Genomic DNA, 22,765 nt, shown 5'->3' with positions numbered 1-22,765 from the left:
AAATAGAAAAATACAAGAAATGACAGGAGAGAATTAGCTGAGCTTAAGGCAATATTTATTCAATTTCCTTGCAATCATATTATCTAAGGCATAAGTGGTGGTTATTTGGCAAGGATACAATTCCTTTTAAGGCCTTCTATAGTTTGATTTTAGTTCAGAAATACATCGTATTTGGTGTAAATTTGAGAGAACTTACTCTGGCATCTTTTTTTGCCTTGGTCACTTTCAGGGGAAGGCCGTGGCCGGTTCTGCAGCTGCTCTGAAGGTCACCTGGTTCACGGTAGCCTGGCCAAGGAAAGTGAAAGTGGGCCATGGTGGACTTTGCTCTCCTCAGGCTGTCCTCTCGATGACGACTGCAATTCCTTGGCCACCCCCAATGCAAGCCGATCCGACTGCGTACTTCCCACCGCGACGCCTGGGGAAAAAAGCAGTGGCTGAAATCTACTCACATAGTTAACAGAATTGATTAGATAATTAATTTAATAGGATCACTAATGGTTACATTTGTATTATTCATTCTCATTCAGCTCATCATCTCAATATGTTCCTCAATCCTCAATATTATAGTCAGAACAGGAGAATTTGGAAAGCTGAATATTATTAAGAAAAAAATAGTAACACAGAAGAGGGAGGCTGAAACATACGTACGAATTTAGGTGTGTTCTGAGAAAGGAGTGGGGTAGGAGGTAACTGAGACAAACAGGGAATTGAGGCAGGGAGAGTAAACATTCACCCCTTTGGTTTTACATGGTTTTAGATTTTTATGGCAACTTAGAATAAGTGTAATTAGCGAAGTCTATCCATGTGAAAAGCAGATAATTGAGAAACATTTCATGTCCCTTTCATAAAAATTAGTCTCCTTTAAAGAACCATCTGTTCTCATTCCTCAGTCCTGATGGAATGACCTTGAATAAACCATCAGGAATTATTTTTGTACACGTCAATCACTCATTCTGACTCAACAAATCACTAAGTGATACAAGTCCCATTTACCTTAACCTAACAGGGAGCCAGCGTGGTTTTTTGACTTGACATATTTGGTTTCATCTGCAATTTTTTCTACTAACAGAGCAAAATGGTCCAAAAATACACAGTACCAGAAGGAGAAGTTCTCCTATCAAAACTGAAAAGTATCAAACACACAGAAGGCTCTTCCTGGAACCCTGGGAACAGTAAAGGAAAAGCTTAGCTTAGATTCAAATTGTCAGATTGTTTTGGTTTCTTAAACGACAGCAACAAGGTGAGAAACCTTTCAGTATGTTCTTTGTTTTCTGAAATTATTTTATCTTCCTCCCACAGCTGGCACTAGAGTGTAAGTGCCATGAGAGCCAGGACGTCATCATGTGCCCCCGCTGTGCACTAGCGCAGGGAGGGGGCCGTACGCATGCTGGCCCCTCAGTGAACACACAACAAACACGAGGAAGAACGCACAGCCCCAGAGCAGAGCCACTACTGAGTTACTGGGTCACCTACAAGGTCAGTTGAAGAGGGGTGCCCAAGTAACTTATTCCTGGTGAAAAGCAGTACAGGGGGATCTGAGGAAGAGGAAAAGATGTGGGATTGTGCTGGGAAAACCTAAATCCATGTATTTCTACAAAAGAGGAGAATTTGAAATGCAACAATTTCTAGCAAGTACCTTAATTCATGGACCAGGTGTGCGGTAATTCTTGATCCAGATCCTCCCAATGGGTGACCCAAAGCAATGGCTCCTCCATTCACATTGGTTTTACTTGGGTCAAGATCCAAACTCTGCTGTACAGCCAAGTACTGGGGAGCAAAAGCTTCATTCACCTTAAAAACAATTGAAACACTGATAAAAATCCTTATTCACAAACTGATTTTTAATTGAGAATTGTCCAGTTCCACTGAGAGTTAATTTTGCTGTTTTTCCTTATTTTGCAAGGTTATTTTATCTTTAGTTGTTCTTTGTAAAGATATTAGGTTTGAACATGGGTATATTTACTAATCACGACTTTAAGTCAAATGCATCCTGTAGAGAAAAGAAATCCTCAGTAATATTACAAATGGATACTAGAGCCCACACATTCTGGAGCAAGATGTACAGTTCAAATCTTGGCTGTATGCGTGTTCTTTAATCTCTTGAAACTCAAGTTTCCTCAACAATAAAATGTGACAGTAGTATCATCCTAAGCATTATTGCCAAGGTTAAGTTAAATCATGTGTATTAAGTGGCTGGTGTATCACCTGACACATAGTAAGCACTCAATAAATGGTTACGATTATTACTACTCCCCATACTTCCAAGAGACTGACAACAAAGAAGAAACCTTCTGAGCCAGATACATAAGTATGGTTACTGTGTTGAAATGTGGCAGAACTGAAAAATATCATATTGTTGTATTATACTTAACAAGGCTGGCTATGAGAAAATACCTTACTTCAAGTTTATAGCACTGTATTTTCATATAATCGTAGCTAGAGAATTTTATAGATAAGAAAAGTGATTTTAAGGTAACTTTTAGAGTTGGGATCAAAATCCAGTCTTGTATTCTTTCCTACTATATTTTGTGCTCTCCCAAGACAGTGCCCTATTTGTCCTTAGATTCAACATTATTTTTCCATTTTATAGTTATGCTCAAGGAGGTACTAAGAGACTTAGGATATGTTGTGAAATTAGGCTTTTGAAACCAGGAAAAACTACCACGTGCTCATCAAATATCCCAAAGACAATCACATTAAGGGTGCTGAGAGTTATCTCCTTGAGTATTTTTATATCTATGAAAGATTATGAAAAGCTTTGAAGAGCTGACATATTCCAAATTTTAAGAGTGAAATCTAAAGTCAGAAATTTAGTGGTACTTATTTGCTAATACAAATATGGTAATTAAGCAGCCACTTTGAGGCTCTGAACTGTTTGTTGCCTAAGAATGGAAGAAGAGGTTTAAGGATAAAACATTTATCTGATTTCCTGCGTGAGCGATTACCACAGAGGAAATCACACAAGTGCCTAGAGTGAAAAGGCCCTCAATCAATTTAAATGAGATATTTCCTGTTATCTTAGTTATTGACCAATGTCAAGTGGCATATGCTTAATTACCTAAATTTTTCAAACAGTCCCAAAATGTAGAATGTATATAATCTATCTTTAAGTATTTTCTCTATCCCTTCTTTTAATCGTGCTAAATACTTGCAATGCCTTTGTTCTAAACCAACGTTTAAAAAAAAAAAAATCACTTTACCATTAAATTTAAGTTTTCAATGCCAAAAATTATGATACGTGCATCTCAAATCAGGCCACAGCTAAGAGCCAAAGTAAGTTTGGTGGTGGTGGTGGGGGGATGTCTTAATTTGAGGGGAGGGCCAGAAACTTCTAGATTTGTACCAGATATTATTTTTCTACTAGGTCAATTCTTTTTTTTTCCAAATAGTTGTTTTATTTTTCTATTACAGTTGACATACAATATTATATTAGTTTCAGGTGTACAACATAGTGATTAGACATTTATATAACTTACGAGGTGATCACCGTGATAAATCTAGTACCCATCTGACACCATACAAAGTTATTACAATATTCTTGACTATATTCCTTATGCTATACTTTATATCCTCATGACTATTTTGTAACTATCAATTTGTACTTCTTAATCCCTTCCCCTTCTTTCACCAACACCCCCAACACCCCTTCCATCTGGCAACCATCAAATGTTCTCTGTACCTGTGGGCTTGTTTCTGTTTTGGTTTTTTTATAACAGCCGTCCTAATGGGTGCGAACTGGTATCTCACTTGGTTTTGATTTGCATTTCCCTAATGATTAGTGGTGGTGACCATCACTTCAAGTGGATCTCAGAATTTTTAAGTAATAAAATATTTAAAAGATTTCAGTAATAAAAAAGGAAAAATTTAATGAAATTCCTGGAAAACCTCGTATAAAGAGGGTGCCATAAAAATGTATACACATTTTAAGAAAGGAAAAATCTGTATTAAAATTACACTGATGGTAACCACTCTGAGCACCTCTTGTCATTGCAGAAGTCAAACGTGACTTGTATTCATCTTTTGTTATCAGTATATATTGAGTATTACAATTTTGATACAGTTTTATCCTTTCTTAAATGTGTATACATTTTTTTGGCACCCTCTGTATGTGTCTTATCTCTAGATGTTTCCAGTTTTCAACAAACATGATGTTTGCATTTTTACCTTTCACCACATGGAGTGTTTTTGGATGGTGGCAAAATCAACACCGCCTCATTCATTTCTGAGATGTGACGGTTTTGCACAGGCCTGGGCGCCTGGAGCAGCTTTTCCATTTGGATGGCCAGGTGGGAGGTGTAGGGATTAGGGGCTGGAAACGGTAGAGGCGAGGTGAGAGAGCAGGAAAATCATATCAATTAGCAAATTACATAGGGACGTTACAACGTCCCACCCCCACATCCCACCCCTCAAACAATTCACAACTATTTTGCTTCTAGATGAGTTGGAAATGACCCCTGGCCAAGGCTGGTCCTGAATGGAAGGCAGCGCCTGCACAAGTTGCAGGCAGTTTGCAAGTGGGGAGTGACCTGCTTGTTTCCAAGTAGTGGTGAAGGCACATGTCTGTCTGGGTGCAGACTTGCTCGAACTCGGGAAAGTTTCTGGAAATGCTCCTATACAGCTGTTGGTTCATTATAAGGCTGTGGGCAGTCTGCCTTTCTTCACTTTATCGAGCATCCCATTTTGCAGAGTGAGCTCAGTAGTGTTTTCTCCTGTCTACCATCCATCCCCATCTCCAGTCAGCTCAGGTAAGTAGGTTTCTGATCCAGGGAGGAGCTCTATGTAGGATGGAGACAAATTCAAAGTCAGCATAAAGACTTCTTGGCTGAGATTTGTTACCTCTGAGATCAAAAGTTTAAGCTATTTGAGTAATATGACTTGCTCTTGATATAATATATTCTTACAAATTTTGCTCAAACTGGAAGTCGAACTGGCCATCTCAAACTCTCACCTTTTCTGTCTGACTGTTTTCAAGCCTAATTCAGCCTGTTAGGGTAGTGCAGTGTTTATTAGTTTAAAAATAAAATAAATCCCTTTTAAGTTCCCAGAAAAAGCATGTCACTGTACTGGGAGATTTCCAGTTAGGGAAGTGACCTCAGAGAGCGACTTATCAAAATCTCGATATAATTGCAATTCCATTAAAGAAGCTCGGAGAGCCCACCTCTGAGGGTCTTTGCCCTGCCTGCCTTCCTTCCTGCTGGGACTATCATCTTTTCTACCTGGCAAATCTTTCCTTTGAGACCAGCTCAGGCATCGTCTCCTTTGTAAAGCCTTTCTGGCTCCCTGGACAGGTAGAAACTCCCCTCTGGGCTCAACACCTTTGCGGCACTTACTGAATCCAAGTGGGGTCGGTGTAGACATTTCCTCTCTGCCATTAGTTTAGAACCTTACGAAGTGGCTGGCTCATAATAGGTCTTCAGGAATCTGTCTGTGAAGCGTTTTCACTTCATGCCATGTTTTCTGATTAGGCAGGAACCAGATTGGACCAAGGCACCACAGTTTTTAATCTTGGATTCTTTGAGCACAGGGGCCTGGAAAGAGGCCATCAGCAACACAACAGACGAGATCCATGGTTTTCCTGTTCCCGGTCCTCATGAAGATGCTGCTCTCGCACTTAGCTCCCTTTGCTTCCCGTAGTCAGAAGGGGATATATGGGTTTTATACTGAGAACAGCCACAGGCCTAATTCTAGGCACTTTCCTAGAAACTTGAATTTTGGCCCTAGGACAGCACCCTGCCAAGCCAGGGCCAGTCTTTGCACTTCCTGGGAGCACTTTCCTGACTCTGGGAAAATACGTGCTCCCTGGTGTCAGGGCCAGAAATGGGCTGGAGATGGTCAAGGGGCTGACCAGCAGCTGAAGTGTGGACTCTTCCTCTGTGGAAGTTGTGGTCAAACAAACAGCCATTTTGGAATGCCTGCCAGCTGTCTCCAGTAAATGTGTCTTTGGCTACCCAGATCCATTGTCAAGGCCTGCCCTGCAAGATGCAGCAGGCTTGGGCTTTTTTGGGTTGTCTTCTAATGAATTTGCTCGAGTTTACAGAACTAAATTTCTCTCTCATTCTCTCTCTCTCTGCATTTGGAGATTCGGCAAAAACTTTTAACAAAATCCAGTGGTAGCTTTAAGTAATTTGGATTTAATCATTGTTATTCTTTCCATCTTTTGTCTAACATCTTTGTATAACCTCTCTGTATTTATAATTTTTAAAAAAATTTTATTGGGGAATGTTGGGGAATAGTATGTTTCTCCAGGGCCCATCAGCTCCCAGTCGTTGTCCTTCAATCTAGTTGTGGAGGGCACAGCTCAGCTGCAAATCCAGTCACCGTTTTCAATCTTTGGTTGCAGGGGTGCAGCCCATCCTCCTATGTGCAACCTTGTTGTTGAGAGCTCGGCTCTAACCAACTAAATAGGTAAGTAAGGAGGAAATAATGTGAGTTGTTAGTAGCTTGAAATCTTGCTACCCTTAAAACATACTATTGAATGACATGACAATAAAGAGACAGAAAATGAGACCAAGATGAAAAGCTGTTTATGCAGTCAAATCCTAGATGGGAGACTTACATGAAAAGGACAGTTCCCATACCACTCTGTTATTTACTGGGACTTGGGAAGGTATATTTGGGAAGGTATTGTTGGGAAAAGGAGGTTTTATTTCTAGTCCTGGCTCCAAACACTAATAGCTGCGACCTCGGGCACCTTTTGGGGCTATAAGCTTCTCATCAGAAGTTCTCTGAGTTGGGTTTTAACCTTTTACTTTTTAAGTATTGGAATCCTTTCTACAAATGAAGCTCAGTAATACAGCTAGAGCTGCTCCAGCTGAAGAGGCTCAAAGTTCTACCCACCAACCCCCACCACTGCCACCCCTACAGAGTTCCAGGGGGCACTCTTTCCATAACTGCGTCCTTTGTCAGAGCCATTACTGTTCTCTTCAAGTCCTGGCTTTCCTCCTTTTTCTGGTTCTTCAGCTACTCTGCAGGGCTAAGGATTGCTACATGTTGGATAACTGCGTAACTGAGGAACTGTTCTTAGAAATGCTTTTACATCCCTACCAGACACTCAATAGTCTATTTCCCCCTGCTTATTCATCCAGTGCACTTCATGGAGTTACCTTGTTTAATCCCATACTACAGCTGAGACGAGCTGTCTAGGTGAAGGGGACATCTGACACTGTGGGACATTTGGCATATGTAGTTCTGGTCAAGCCCTGAGGAAAAAAGATAATCTTTCCACATGCATTCATTGTGCTACAGGGCAAACATCCAGACCCTGTAATAGAAGGAAGGCATTTTCTTTGCTCACTGATTATGTTAATGTATCAGAACCTAGTAAATGAGGTTAAACTGAAAAAGAACTATAAAACAACTATTTACCTATATCAGATACATTTGATAGGTCATCAAAACCATCTAGGTACATTGAAAAAAACCCTGTATTCCTAGGCTCTACCCTGGATCTGCTGAAACAAAATCTTGTGTGTGTGTTTGGGGTGGGGTGGGGAAGATTTATGGGTGAATTTTGATGATCATTTGGGGTTGGGAACCATTGTTCTAGGTACCAAAGTGACAAATGTCACACCAATATATAGATACTTAATTATTTAAGCTACCTTCCAACTGTATGACAAAAGCTATGTTTTGCTGATAGTGGGTAGCTGAAAGCTACTAAGCTTTTAAGACCATAACATAGGAAAAAAACACACAAAAAAACTTTTAACAGATATTTCCAGTCTGCAGTTTGGGTTGACATAATTTGCAATACAGTACAAGATGACAAGGTGTGGACATGCCAGCTTTCTTTCTTAGAAATTCTATAGAGATAAATCTTCTCTGAAGGACACGTCAGCCAATATGGATGGGTATTAACTTAGTCCCAAATCAGCATAAGTGGTACTATTTGAGTAGGACCAGTGGGCTTACACTGAAGGATCTCTGAAAGGCAGGTCTTCCCCCTTCTGTTCTGGGACCTATTCAAAAACCAATTTAGTCAAAAAATGCCTAACTAAGCTCGCAGCAAAATCTTTGGACTTGTCAAGAATCTGAATCTATACCCAGGGCAAGCTTTTCCTTGGAGTATGAGGGAATAGATGGGATAGATCAAAACCTTTGGGCACCAATTTTATTTTTGTGAGGTACTTAATTGGTTCCCTGTTTCCCCCGAGAATGGTGACAGAAACTATTAAAATTCAGCATCATCTGTGGTGCGTAGGAGCGCATCCAGCAAAAAACTACTTCTAATTCAGATTTTTATAGCCAAGACTGTCCATGTTTGCAGGGGGTCAGAAACCTTCTCTCCTTAGTACCTTGCCAGTAGAGATACACTGTTCATAATTCTTCATTTTCCTGCTGAGGCAGGTGAGTATTACTCTGAGTTCCTGAGATAACAGTGAAAAGAGCAGCACTTGAATTAGAGAGACCCGGATTCACATCCTGGTTCCATCACTTATCAGTTTGGAGCTTTATAAGACAACCTCCCAAAGCCTGAGTTTTCTCATTCACAAAGAAATCTCACTTACGTGAGTTACGGGAGGACTAAATGAGATATAATAACAATGACCACAGGTAAAACACAAAGCAAGATGTTTATCTTCTCCATACAGCCTCTCTATTGTGCCACATAATTTCTCCTATCTCACATTTTCTTTTATCTTGTCAGTACCTTGTAATTCTTCTCTATTCTTTTCTGTGTGTTAATTTTAAATATCTCAAATGGACAACAAGACATGATTACTGCCCAGGAGTTTACATGGTCTTGGTTTTCCTACTGAAACTAACAGTTTTTCATAAAGGTTAGTTGTTTAAAAAAACTGATTCCCAATCTCCTTTTCTCTGTAAGTGACCTTGATTTGGCTACTGTTTCAGGAATCAAAATGCCAAAGAAGACCTATCTCCAGAAATATAACAGAGCCAGTCTGTTTTACTACAAACTTACCAATACCCATAATAGAGGGATCACATCCAGACACAAAATAGCTCACGACTCTTGCCAGTGGTGTGAAGTTATGTTTTTTAACAGCATCTTCACTAGCTATGATAACAGCTCCAGCACCATCAGATACTCCCTTGGAAACAAAAACAGAAGATTAACTAGAGGGTAACAGAATCCAGTTAAGTCAAAGTTTGAACTAATGGAGTAGTATTATTAGGATTATGGCAATACATAGGAAGCAGTGCCCTAATGTGGGTTGCAACAAATAGTACTAGTGGTACTCTGGTCAATTAGAGATTGTTTTAGGCACAGAATACAACTTCACTAAGGGAAAATTGGAAAGAATATCAAGGAAAAGCTTAGATCCAGATGTGGGTAGATGTAAGGAGAAATCTAAATGAGTTACAAACATAGTAACAAAAAAAAAGACGAAAACTGAAATCATAAACCAGGTAGATTTCCTTCTCACATTCTGAAAAGACTAAGAAATTGGAAAAGTATTATATAAGGACCCCTGGCTAAAGTATTTTGTTTTGATCTATGAAAACCCAAATTAATAGAATAGGAACACTATTAGTGTAGGCTAAAGACTCGCATGAAAAGTATCTAAAAGATACCACATGATTATTTTTTATTGAACACATCAGGAAGAGTTCAAGATAATCTGTGATGCCACCTACCGATGCGTTGCCTGCAGTAACGGTTCCTTCTTTCTTGAACACTGGAGCAAGTTTATGTAACTGTTCCAGGGTTGTTTGGGGCCGAGGATGCTCATCGACCTGCATTGTCTGTTTTCCTTTCCTTGTCTTTACCTCAATTGGTGCCATCTCATCATTAAAGTAGCCAGCATCACTCGCTGAAATAGTCAAAAGACTATCGTAAGAATGGGGAAAAAAGAAGAAAAACAAGAAAAGGAACTAAATCAACCATACCCTTCAATTTCATTTCTAGTCTACCCTTTCCTCACAGCCTACTTTAATATGAGCCTTTATTACTTACATAATTTACCTTGTCTACTGGAGGAATTAATATACTGTTGTGCATCTATGCAGATGCATTCTGTACTTTTTAAAAATTATAATTCTGATTCCTTTTTTTTTACTACAATGTTTTATAAGGTCCTGCTAAACAATGTTAGCAGTTTTTATTTAGGTACAAATGTAATGGCACTAAATGTTTTTAATGCCCTTTTTAAACTTCTCTGGGGGTGATAAGAAGTAATTAAAAAGTTACCAAGTGAACAACAACAATGTATTGCATACTTAAGTTTGTTAAGATAGTATATCTCATGTTAAGTGCTCTTAGCACAAGAAGAAAAAGAAAGTTACCAAGTTGTCTATGTCACCAAGTAATTTATGACTGAAATTTAATGACAAGCAAACTGAAGAAATTACGTCAGCTATTGATGAAGTTCTAAATGAAACAGATAACCTACTTCCACCTCCTTATATACTTCCACTGACTAGAGTGGACTATAGTAATCCAAAGCTTCAAAAATAGGGTAAGTGTAATAACACCACCTTAATTCTGGTATCACTTTACAGTGATACACATTTCCCTTATTTGGTTTTCACAACAACTGTGTTAAAGAAATAGGGGAGGCAAATATTTTTTATCTCTACTATTTTACAGATACTCAGTGAATAAATGACTTGACTGAGGTCAGGTAATGTGTATGTGGCAAAACTAGAAATAGAACTGATAAGTCTTGACCTCTAGACTAACACCCTTCCACTTTAAATGTGTAACTAAAAATCACAGAGAATGAATTGGATGTCATCAGCTCCATTCCACTTATCCCTCTGAAATGCTGAGATGGACTTTATCCTCACTATTCCAAGCAAATATTAAAATCTTAAATAAGAGTTTCCATTGGTTTATAATAGTTTAATTTCAAAAGTCGTTTTCAGAAGACTAACAAATTTCTTCAATCCACCGTACTGATGGAAGAACTGCTGTCACGTCGCTCACTTCAAACTAGTTCCACCTCACCGTGTAGTGTTAGACAAGGGCACCACTTGGACTGGTTCTATGCCTGAGTCAGGTGCAATGATTCTCAACTAGGAATGGAGTGGGAGGCAGAAAAGGATACCCAGTGGGTATTCCAAACATAACATCCCTCCCTGTGAATATAATATGCCTTATGGAGGAGGACATCCTCTCTGTCCCAGCAGCCCACTGAGCCATCAGCTCTGGTAAGAGTGTATCATAGCACTCAGAGTGTTCTACTGACAACAGTCCCAGTGCGGGGAAAAAATTCAAGTATACAGATAGGGCCAGTTAACAATACCACTTTTTAAGTAGTGATGCATTTCAAAAGAGAATTTCCCAGTTAATTTTGCAATCATTAATACCTGATCATCTAAAAACAAAGGAATGATGAAAAATGTGACTTTCAAAAGGTATGATTTTAAACCAATATTGTTATATAATCATTATCTGAAATGATAAAAATCTTTCCTATAGTTTTTAAAATTGAGGTATAATTGACATATAACACATTAGTTTCAGGTGTACAACACAATGATTCAATATTTGTTTATATTGTGAAATGATCACCACAATAAGTCTAGTTTACATCTGTCACCAGGTGGAAGTTACAACATTTTTTTTCTTGTGATGAGAACTTTTAAAATCTGCTCTTAGCAACTTTCAAATATGCAATACAGTATTATTAACTATATCATGCTGTATTACATTCCCATGACTTATTTATCTTATAACTGAGTTTATACCTTTTGACTTCCTTCACCAATTTTACCTATTCCCCCAGCCCTCTACAGTCTTTCTTCTCTGAATACTTATAATATCTGGTTTTACTGACCAGCTTTCCACCTCTGCTGTGACTGCAAGGCGTATTTGTCACAGTCTTCTCTGCTTATTTTATGTTTCTCAGCAAGATTCTCTGCAGTAATTGCCATGGGGATTTTGACATATTGATCTGTTAATGCTGACCACAAAGTATCTTCGAGCTATTAAAAGACATGAATAATAAAGTGATTTATTAAAGCATATCTTTTGAAAGTAATATGCTGTAATTTCTTCAAATTTACATAATTAACAGTTCCAATAAACAAAAGTAAATTAAACTTTCTGGTAGTATTTACTATTATTACTATTCATATTTGGTTCTGAGACATTTTAAAAAAACATCCAATGACATAATAAAATGACACATTCTCCTCTCTCTCTAAATGTGGGGCTCTAAAGAGAGCCAATAGTGCTAAATGTGCAGGGTGAGAACACAAGAAATTATCCTACAATCAAAAACCTTCAAGGTTTCATTTTGTTAGAAACCTAACAGACTCCTCATGCATTGTTTCCCTATAGCCACCTTTGTAAACCACGGTTATGCGCTCTGTAGGAAAGAGTAGATCTGTGCTCCTTTTTCATCCCATGCCTTCAAGTGATAGGAACAGCTGGTTCCATCAGTTACTATGAGGTTGAAAAGAAGGTGGGGCAGGCTTCTTAAGTGACAGAAAAAGTTGGTACGTATTGTCCAATTAGTAATCTCTGATAGACGTGCCACATCTGTTTCTTCTAGATTGCCTCATCACCTTTTGAGTCACTGACTTTTCTTTCCAAAGATTTTCTCAAATACATGTGGTATGTAAAACAATCTCATCTTTACTAAGTCTTATTCTTTTCAACTTTCAAAAAGGCCAGGTGAGAAACCAGGTGAACAGTGTAAATTAATCATTACAATAGAAAAATGTTAAAAATGTAAAATGTCATTAGTCCTTTCAGATGGGAAGGACAGCATGCTATCTGTCATTCTTTATCAGTACTATCATTCTCATGCTGTAGCTCCCAGAAGTGTAAGGATCAGTTTCTGTCTGACTGATCTGGGACAATATACTCTATATTCAAAGAGAATATTTTCTATGATGAAAAAGAAATCCATTTGGTAATTCTGGAGATTGCTCCAGAAATAAAACTTCCATAAATCATGGTAAAGATTTAATTACTTGGTTTGCTAATTATTCAGTAGAGAGATTAATCCGGTCTTTGCCTATCTTTATGATCTGCTTCTTGCCTTCCTCCATCTCCCCAAGGGTTAATTCTACTACCAGAGCTGTGCTAAGATGCTAAGATAAAGTCTAATTTTATGTGGGTTAAAATGTCAAAACTAACAATCAAAATAGCGTTTTGAACTAGCTTACAAATTTCAAATCATATCTTGCCAATCCCCTATTAACAAAATTGGTTTCAAACTTAGTTTTCTTTCCCCAAAATGGTGTTATTAGAATTATTAGTATAATAGCTTGAGAAATAATTGTTAACAAGTTTAATGGTTTCAACCTTGAGATCTGATCCAAGCTTGGTTCCAAAACGTGTGTTTCTGACACAGTAGGGAGCCTGGCTCATGTTTTCAGTTCCTCCACACAAGACAACTTCAGCATCTTTAACACAAATTTCCTATTTAAAAACAAATGAACAACAACAAAACCCTTTTATTATGACAGAAGTGCATATTAAAAAGTATGTGTTAAGCAGTAAACTAATAGTAAATCTAATAACTAACCTATCCTAGCTTAAAAAGAATCCATTTCATTCTGTCAACTCTTCCTACTATTTGCATTTCTCAGAAAAGAAGAAAATCACAGGCCTCCAAAGGCCCAATGTTTAAAATGATTGCTAGGAAAATAAGGATGACTACATATGATATATTGTTATAGAAATAAGTTAATGTGAAAATAATTTATTCATTACAAAATGTCTGCTTATTTTATTTCGTAATAAAATGAAGATGGACAAATAAAATTAGATTTCACGGTATGCCTTTTCCCTGTGCTCAAGGGAACAAATCGATGTGCCCAATTATCCCTTAAAAAGGTCATAGTAGTTTGTACTTCTACCAACAGTAACATTTAGTTCCTTTTTATAAAATACATTTCTTATCATCTCCTAAATTCTCCAACTCTCTTCCTAATCTCATAGTCTTTATTCAGTATTTCAAACTGCCTCACAGACCTGGGTTTAAATTCTGCCTCTAAGACTTTATTGGCTTTATTAATTAGTTTACTTGCCTATAAAACAGGAATAACAGCTGTTGCCTCATAGAATGATTGTGAAGATTGAGATATTGAATGTCAATCTAGCACACTGTCTGGCACATAGGAAGCCCTTAATAAAATGAGTCATGATTCGTTTTTTGAAAAATTGTGATTAAATATACATACCATAAATTTCACTACTTTAACCAATTTTAAGTGCATAGTTCATTAAGTACATTCACATAGTTGTACAACCTCTCCATCTCCAAGTCTTTCATCTTCCCAAAATGAAACTTTGTACCCATTGAACAATAACTCCCCACCCCCCACGCCTCTCTCCAACACCGCTTTACCTTCTGTCTTTATGAATTTGACTCCTTTACATGCCTCACTAAGTGGAATCATACAGTATTTGTCTTTTTTGTGACTGGTTTATTCCATTTAGTATAATATCTTCAAAGTTCATTATTAGCTTTTAAGGAACTATTTTTTTCCTGTGAATATTTTTCCAAGAAAAATCAAATACTGACCTCTCTTAATAAGCACTATAAATAAAACTGTACAGTGTTATATTGCAGTGGGGCATTTCCTCTTATAGTGTTTAACATATTTCAGAGAATTAAATACAATATTGCCCATACCTGACATCCATTCACAATGGACTGGAAACCAGAGCCGCAGAGCCTATTAATAGTGAGAGCTGAGGTTTCTTTTGGGACTCCCACACGCAATCCAACATGCCTTGCCAAGTACACAGCATCTGCAGAAGTCTGGAACAGAGGTTAAAGACAAAGAATTTTCTCTATAAATCTAGGAATTAAGGACAAAATACATGGAAAGGTTGGCAATTTATCAAAAATTATAAATTATATGGCTCTAAGATCGGACACAATGCATACAGCTACAGCATATTTCATATAATACCTATGTTTATGACTTGAATAAAAACTGTAATTTGGTCTATAGGTTTTTAAACATACTAAGTATGAGAAATCCTTATGTTAAGTCCTCAGTAGAAGACAGAAACTTGTAACAATTAGAGCAATTTAAAAATGGAATAGGCTACCTCAGAGTAGTCTGTTCCTTAACAGAGGAAGTATCTGAAGATGTGGTTCTCAACCTTGGCTGTACACTGGAAAAACCAGGAAAGCTCTATTAACATACTGAGGCTAAAGCTCCTAAAAAAACCAATTAAACCAGAAAAGCTGTAGGCAGGGCATGGACATCAGTAGTTACAGCAGTCCTCCCTTACTTAAGGGCAGGTTCGCTTTCTGCGGATTCAGTTACCCAAGATCACCCGCAGTCTGAAAATATTAAATGAGAATTCCAGCAGTAAGTAATTCCTAAGTTTTAACCTGCACGCCATTCTGAGTAGCGTGATAAAATCTCATGCCATCCACTTCATCCAGGAATCCTCCCTTGGCCCAGCATACCCACACTGTATATGCTTCTCCCACCATGAGTTACATAGCAGCCGTCTGGATTATCAGAGGGACTGTCATGGTATGGCCGTGCTTGTGTCCAAGTCACCCGCCTTTTACTTCATAATGGCCCCAAAGCACAAGAGTAGTGATGCTGGCAATTCGGATGTGCCAAAAAGAAGCCATGAAGTGCTTCCTTTAAGTGAAAAGGTGAAAAGTTCTCGATTTAAGGAGAGAAAAAGAAATCATAGCTGAGGTTGCTAAGACCTACAGTAAGAACCAATCTTTGAACCGTGAAACTGCCTAATTTATAAATTAAACTTTATCACAGGTATGTACATATAGGAAAAAACATAGTATATATAGGGTCCGGTACTATCTGCAGTCTCAGGCATCCCCTGAGGGTCCTGGAATGCAGCCCCTGAGAATAACAGGGGACTTTTAAAAGCACCCAGATGATTACAATGTGAAACTGAGGCTGAGACCTGCTGACCCGGGGAGGGGAGAGATGACCAGCTGGTCAGGAGGGTGAGGTGGGACTAGGGCACTGCTTCCTAAATTTTAAAATGCATATTGGGGCATTTTGTTAAAATGTGGGTTCGCAATCAACAGGTCTAGAACTGCCTGAAATTCTGCATTTCTAAGCATTTCCCTGACGAAGCCAATGTTGCTGGTCCAAGGACCACACTTTGAGTAAGAAGGAAAGAAATAACATTAAAAAAACCCCAATAATAACAACAGCATTTATTGCAGAGAGCTAAAGCAAATTTGATGAAATATGAAAAATTGGTCCATCAAAGTAACAGGCTTTAGGGTGTATACTGCCCTATTTTTTTTTTAACTTTTTTGCTTGGGTTTGTTATGCTACTTAGGTGGGTAGAGAAAGAGAACCAATTAACTTCAAATAAGTCAAGGAAATTAATCTATTTAAGAAGCAATAAATCAAATCATTATGTTCTACACCTAAAATGAATACAATACTGTAAGTCAATTATATCTCGATAAAACTGGGGTGAATAAAAAACACTAAGAAGCAAAGAAATATACCCCAAATTAGAGAAGGTGCCAAAAAAATGTATACACACTTTAAGAAAGGAAAAAACTGTATTAAAATTGTAATAGTCAATATATACTGATAACAAAAGATGAATAGAAGTCACGTTTGACTTCTGCAGTTACAAGAGGTGCTCAGAGTGGTTACCATCAGTGTCCACACACTTCTGATGACGGCGAACACTGTTCAGTAGACTTCTGTGGTGAGTGTGTGAACTGTTCTAACACCAGAGCAGAAGCAGCAGGACGTGTTGCTGCACGAGAACTCCCGGATCTTCCCTTGTGCACGTCACACACAGCACCACGCAGCTCAAACTTATCACGAATGCGTGCAATTGTTAGACATGTTGGAGGTTCTGGTGCACACTCACGCCTCCATTGTTGTTGTGCTTCCACAATGTTCTCGAATTTCAAATACCACTTCAAAATGGTCTTGTGCTCCTAGAATGACAACCATGCTTCCACCATTTTCTCTGCCTGTCCTGCCTGTCGCATGGTGACGCTGGCATTTATCTGATTCACGCCATCTTTTGAGTGAACGTCATACTACGCATTGCTACCTTAATTCAATTCAACTTCGGAAAGTAATGCATAGATAACACCTCTTAAAATGTGTATATAGTTTTTTTGGCACCCCTCGTATATAATTTCCAGAATATATGCTCCTTTGAATTATGTATATCATTGTTTCTGGAGTCAGAGGATTACTCAAATTATAAATACCTTTAACTATTATTAAGTAATTCAGCATTCTGACATGTTAAAGGAATTATGTTTAGAAACTGATAAAAGGAAGCAACAGGAACGAATACCATCCTCTGCCCCACTAACCTGTAAGACATTGCCAACAACGACACTGTCAATCGTCTCAGGCGGGACTTTGCCAGCAGACAAGGCAGCCCTGGCAGCAAATTCAGCCAAGTCGGTACTTGTGAAGTCTTTCAGGAGCCCTCCATACGCTCCAAAGGGCGTTCGCTTAGCAGCAACAATAAACACACCTATTGCAGTGAGGAGACTTGTCAGCAATTATAGATTAGTTAGTGACTCTTAACATGCTTTAAATAATCTCACTGTGAAACCTCATTTGTAAAATACAATTTTCAATTAGATAACTGAAAATCTTTGCACACACGAAGTCTTCCCAAAACAATCTGAGCACACATCTCCCCATCTTGTCAAGAAACTATGGAACTTTAAACAATAGATTTGTGCCCAGATACTGAGCTCTAATTGAGATCACTCAAACATTACACTACTATTGTATCTAAGTATAACCCCCGTCTATGCTAGTGATCTCTTTCCATGGAACAAACAAAACCTATCCTAAAAAAAAGAAAAAAAAGAAATCTCAGCTTCTCTTTTCATTCATACTTTTGAGAAATTTACAGTCTAAAAAAAGAATGTTAGGAGTTAAAGATTTCCAAAAACTGAAATACAGTGAAAAGACATTAATCCAGAGTGTAGTGGTCAGAAATACCAAGAAAAGTCCTGCCAAGATGGCTGATGTGACTGTAGAGAACAAACAACACTAGAAGAGAAACAGGAATTCTGCCTTCCTTTCTAATAACATTAGGTAAATGTTTACTCATTGAATTAGAGCAACTATAGACAGCAACTAAGACAAATGAAGGAAAACTACTATTGCATCCATTTCTGTTTCAGGATTAAAGTAATTTAACCCTGACTAACTGTCTTGAAGAGATACACAAACATTCCCAACAAAGCTAGAGATCAGTAAGAGAACTAGTATTTGTTGGGTGCAATCCTTCTACCAAACACTGGGATGGGTGCTAGTAGAAAACTGGGGCATTGGTTCTTCTTGTTGACAGAAATCTGATAATGATAATCTTTACCAAAGTCAGCTTTGCTCCCATTTAAAAGTGTCATTTTCCCTACAATAATCAGTCAAGTGTTCTTTCTTATCCACTAATCCCGCAAGCACTTGTTATGCTACTTAGAGACAAGCCTATCTATATGTATTCTAACTAGCCAGTTACAATTGCTGCCGGTATTGAAAGCTCAAGGCTTGGGTTGTAGTCACAGCCCCTACCTACCCCTGTCATTACAGACAAGTCATTTTACCTTTCTGGACATCAGTGTCCTCATCTGTGAAATAGGCAAACAGGTAAAAATATCCCTAGGTCTAACACCATAGTAAACTGTATCACAAATTTATAAACTTTATACTTCCTTAACATATGAGGTGTAATCAAACATTATGGTGAATGTTTAAATAAAAAAAAATTACAGTAAAAGACACGTTGCCATTAATCCCCATCAAAATATTCCCCCCTCGCTTCGAACACAGTTAACCCATCATTCTTGCCACTTTCTGAAGCAGTTCTGGAAATCCTCTTTTGTGAGTGTCTTTAGTTGCGCTCTCATGCCTGCCTCGATGTCCTGAATCATTTTAACTTTTTTGCCGCATATCAGAAGTGATGTGTGACATGGAGCATTATCATTACGGAGGATGATTTATGGCACACTTTAAAACCCTTCTCTCGGGCCTTCCCGGTGGTTCAGGCGGATAGAGCTCCATGCACCTAACGCCAAAGGCTGCCGGTTCGATTCTCACATGGGCCAGTGGGCTCTCACCCACAAGGTTGCCAGTTCGATTCCTCGAGTCCCACAAGGGAGGGTGGGCAGCGCCCCCTGCAACTAAGATTGAACACGGCACCTTGAGCTGAGCTGCCTCAGATGGCTCAGTTGGTTTGAGTGCGTCCTCTCAACCACAAGGTTGCCGGTTTGACTCCCGCAAGGGATGGTGGGCTGTGCCCCCTGCAACTAGCAACGACAACTGGACCTGTAGCTGAGCTGCGCCCTCCACAACTAAGACTGAAAGGACAACAACTTAATGCTAAACGGCACCTTCCACGACAAAGATTGAAAGGACAACAACTTGACTTGGAAAAAAGCCCTGGAAGTACACACTGTTCCCCAATAAAGTCCTGTTCCCCTTCCCCAATAAAATCTTTAAAAAAATAAAAAAATAAAACACTTCTCTCAACTGTAGCTCACACCTGACTGACTGCAGCCAACAAGTTGAAACTTGTCACACATTGTTACTAAGAGTGAACACGCTGCTTTCTGTGTTGAAGATCCTGCCTTTCCCTTGGAGGGCAGCAGTATTCACTGTGTTTTGTGATCACAAAAGGAAAGGCTCCGTGTCACACATGGCTTCTGGTATGGCAATTTCTGTCCAACAAAACCATTATGTATGTCCTCATCCACCTTATTCACCAGATCTGGCACCCTGCGACTTCTGGCTCTTCCTCAAAGTCAAAATGACCATGAAAGGTAAACATTTTGAATCCATTCAGGGCACCAAGGCAGCCACAACAGCGCAACTAAAGACACTCACGAAAGAGGGCTTCCAGAACTGCTTCAGAAAGTGGCAAGAACAATGGGATGAGTGTGTTCGAAGCGAGGGGTAGTATCTTGAGGGGGATTAATGGCAATGTGTCTTTTACTGCGTGGACGGAAAAGGGGCCACATATTAAACCTGACAAGCTCAGGAGATTGAAAATAACCCCATAGGATGGCGTGAGCATAAAAAATTTCATAACTAAGTGGGACATGGCGGGAAGTCTCCTTTAGCTTCCTTCATGAAGTTAATCTGTGCCTTTAAGTGAGCCTGCCTGTTGTCTTTTTGCACCTAAGATGACACCTTTAAAATATCAGTAATCCTCTTTCTGGACCAGAGCTGGAAACTGCAAAATCCCTCATTATTAAGCTTGTCTCCTGATTACCATCTCTATGTGCTGCAAAAAGCGAACTGTCAACTATCCTGCACACACCTATGTCAAATAAGTACCTGTCTCTCCAACTTACTTTTATTCAATCCCAGAGATTTCCCCACTTTGCTTTCTCCCACCACCTTAACCTACCAATGGATTTCATGTAACCTTCCTCCTTTGACTTTATGTATAAAATAAGCTGCAAACGGCCATTTCACGGAGCATTTTTCTCAATCCGTTGAGATTTTGCTTCCTGGCAATTGTCAGTTTGGCTCAAATAAACTCTTATAAGCTTCCTCTTAGGTTGGATGTTTTTCGTTGACAACTGTAATAATTTTTTTTAAATTTAAACATTCACTATATATATATATATATATATATATGTATATATATATATATAATTTTTTTTTATCACACTTCCTAGGTGTTGATGTATATTCTTTTCCCTTACTGGGTTCACAGTTTTCATCAATTTTCCAGAGGGGTCTGTATTATAACAAAATGGTAAGAACCACTGATAAAATATTAAACAGAAAAATCATAAAAATATCATTTCTTTTTAATAAAGATTCTCATTCCATTGCAGCTTTTCAATCAATTGAATTTTTTGAACACCTTGTCAAAAAAAAAAATCAATGTGCTGTTTATTAAGTAAATGTAGTAAATTCAGAGTTGGAAAAAGCACTGACAATTTAAATCTAACTGTAGGAAAGTGAATGCATTACATTTCGTCTCAGAATACCTACTTTTCACTTGAACTGTTCACATGCCATTTTGGCTCTTCTGAGCTCCAGATAACCCCATCCAACTGCCTACCTGACATCTCCACTTGTGCCTCAATCTTCTCTTCCCAATCTATTCTTTCCCCCATTTTCCTCACTCTGTAAGTGGCAGTATCAACACAATTTTTCAAATCTGAAACCTGAAATCATTCTTGACATTTCTCATTGACCTGCCACCTAGCACCAAGTTCTACCAAATCCATCTCCAAATCTATCTCATCACCCCTCCTCCTTCCCCCCCAATTCCATTGTCCCCCACTCCAAACCATCATCTTTTGATTGGACTTCTGCAATAGATTCTTAAATGGTCTTAAATCCTCCTGTTTGCTACACAGACAGTATTATTGCCCTGAGGAAATCAGGACAGAGTAGAAATTACATTCTGTCGTTTCCATATTTGAAAGTCTTCTATTGCCTTCCACTGAATTTACAATAAAATCCCACCTCCTTCAGAGCCCACAGGGCCCTGACCACCAGAATGTTGGTTCTCGGATCCTGCAGAGCATTTTCCTGCCTCAGGGACCTGACATACAATGTTCTAATTGAATGTGTTTCAAAGGACACATATAATAAGGATGAACTCTGTTGTTCTCAAAACTAAAATGCAATTGGACTGTGCCCATTGGTTATGAAAAGGGAGTTTACGTAATTTTTAAAATGAAGTTAGTAATCCTAGAATTCACGTAATGACCGCACTTTCCCAGAGTCACGCAAAAGAATGGAAGGGAAAGACAGTACGGCAGGTCTTCCAATCCAATGCCAGCAAGCATTTTGGGGGAGCAGGTCACTCGGGCAGAAATTCCCTGGCACTCTAATAAAAGAACGTCAATAGGCCGCGAGCCCTGCCAACCCCACCCAACAACGAGTCCGAAAGGCAGCTTTGCTCCTTTGTGATGCACCCCGGCGTCCCAGGCTCCCTTGGGCTCATGGCGCCGCCCGTTTTCCAGTAGCTGAACTAGGTGGGTCACAACTACGCGAAGAAGGGGAATGACCTCCAAGGTCAGAAAGCAAGCGAGCAAACCGTGGTCTGGACTCTCAATTGCAAATCGCACCTAAATCACTGTTGCTAGTACCTTACAAACATGTTTTCTCCTTAACCCAAACAATCCTTTCGGGCTGTTGTTTTTGAAGTTCCCTTTATTGCTAAGGAGACTGAACTGTAACCCCAGCAACCCCCAGGTCTCTGCCGAGACTGGACGCAACATCTGGCCTAAGGAGAGCAAGACCACAGGGGGCGAGCAGAGGCGGGGCCGCGGCGCGGTGCTCACCTCGGAGCAGAGCCATGGCGGCGGCGCGGGTCAGACAGCTCGGGGCTTCTCTGCTGATTCAGAGGCCACCCCCGCCACCCGGGCCTTAAGAGAGCGCAGCGGCCCGCGAGGCCACGCCCCTGCCTTTTCACCTACTTCGCGGCTGGCGCCAGCCTGGGCCTGCGCCTGCGCCTGCGCCAGCGCCGCCGAGCTCTTCTCCCGTGCCTCACGGTGATGCCGTCGCCGCGCTATCCCGTGGCGGACAGGGACCAAACACCCCTCCACCCCAGACGGGTCTTGCAGAAAAGAGCGTTCCTGTCGATTTCTTTCCCCCATTGATGTTTTTAAAAAACTTGACTTCTGTTTCCATATCGAGAGAATGATTTGACTCTCCCCTCTCCATCCTCTCCCTGGCCTCTAAGTTCCCCCGCTACAGGTAACTCATGGTCCCCTTCCTCCCCGCTTGAGACTTTTCTGACACTCGGGACTGGACATCTGCACACCGAGATGACGCAAATACGCAACCACGGAGAGGGAGGTGGGCGTGGTCAGGCCGGGCCGGAAGTTGAGGGGCGGGGCGTGGAGGACGACGCGGGAGGATTGGTGGA

General features: G+C 39.6%; 1 protein-coding gene across 1 annotated transcript; it reads right to left on the bottom strand.

Moving 5' to 3' along the window:
• Positions 1–38: 38 nt before the first annotated feature.
• Positions 39–22,654, bottom strand: ACAA2 (acetyl-CoA acyltransferase 2). The gene is made up of 10 exons (XM_074339779.1): positions 22,179–22,654; positions 17,223–17,389; positions 14,559–14,687; positions 13,223–13,339; positions 11,745–11,892; positions 9,601–9,776; positions 8,866–9,053; positions 8,358–8,366; positions 1,637–1,828; positions 39–415 (listed from the first exon to the last, which is right to left on the bottom strand). Exons 1-10 carry the CDS (start codon positions 22,192–22,194, stop codon positions 331–333), a joined length of 1,227 nt encoding a protein of 408 aa, XP_074195880.1. The 5' UTR covers positions 22,195–22,654; the 3' UTR covers positions 39–330.
• Positions 22,655–22,765: the final 111 nt, after the last annotated feature.

This window comes from Rhinolophus sinicus, linkage group LG09, assembly GCF_036562045.2.
Source record: "Rhinolophus sinicus isolate RSC01 linkage group LG09, ASM3656204v1, whole genome shotgun sequence".
NCBI classification, from domain to species: domain Eukaryota; kingdom Metazoa; phylum Chordata; class Mammalia; order Chiroptera; family Rhinolophidae; genus Rhinolophus; species Rhinolophus sinicus.
This window is presented reverse-complemented; position numbering and strand designations above follow the sequence as displayed.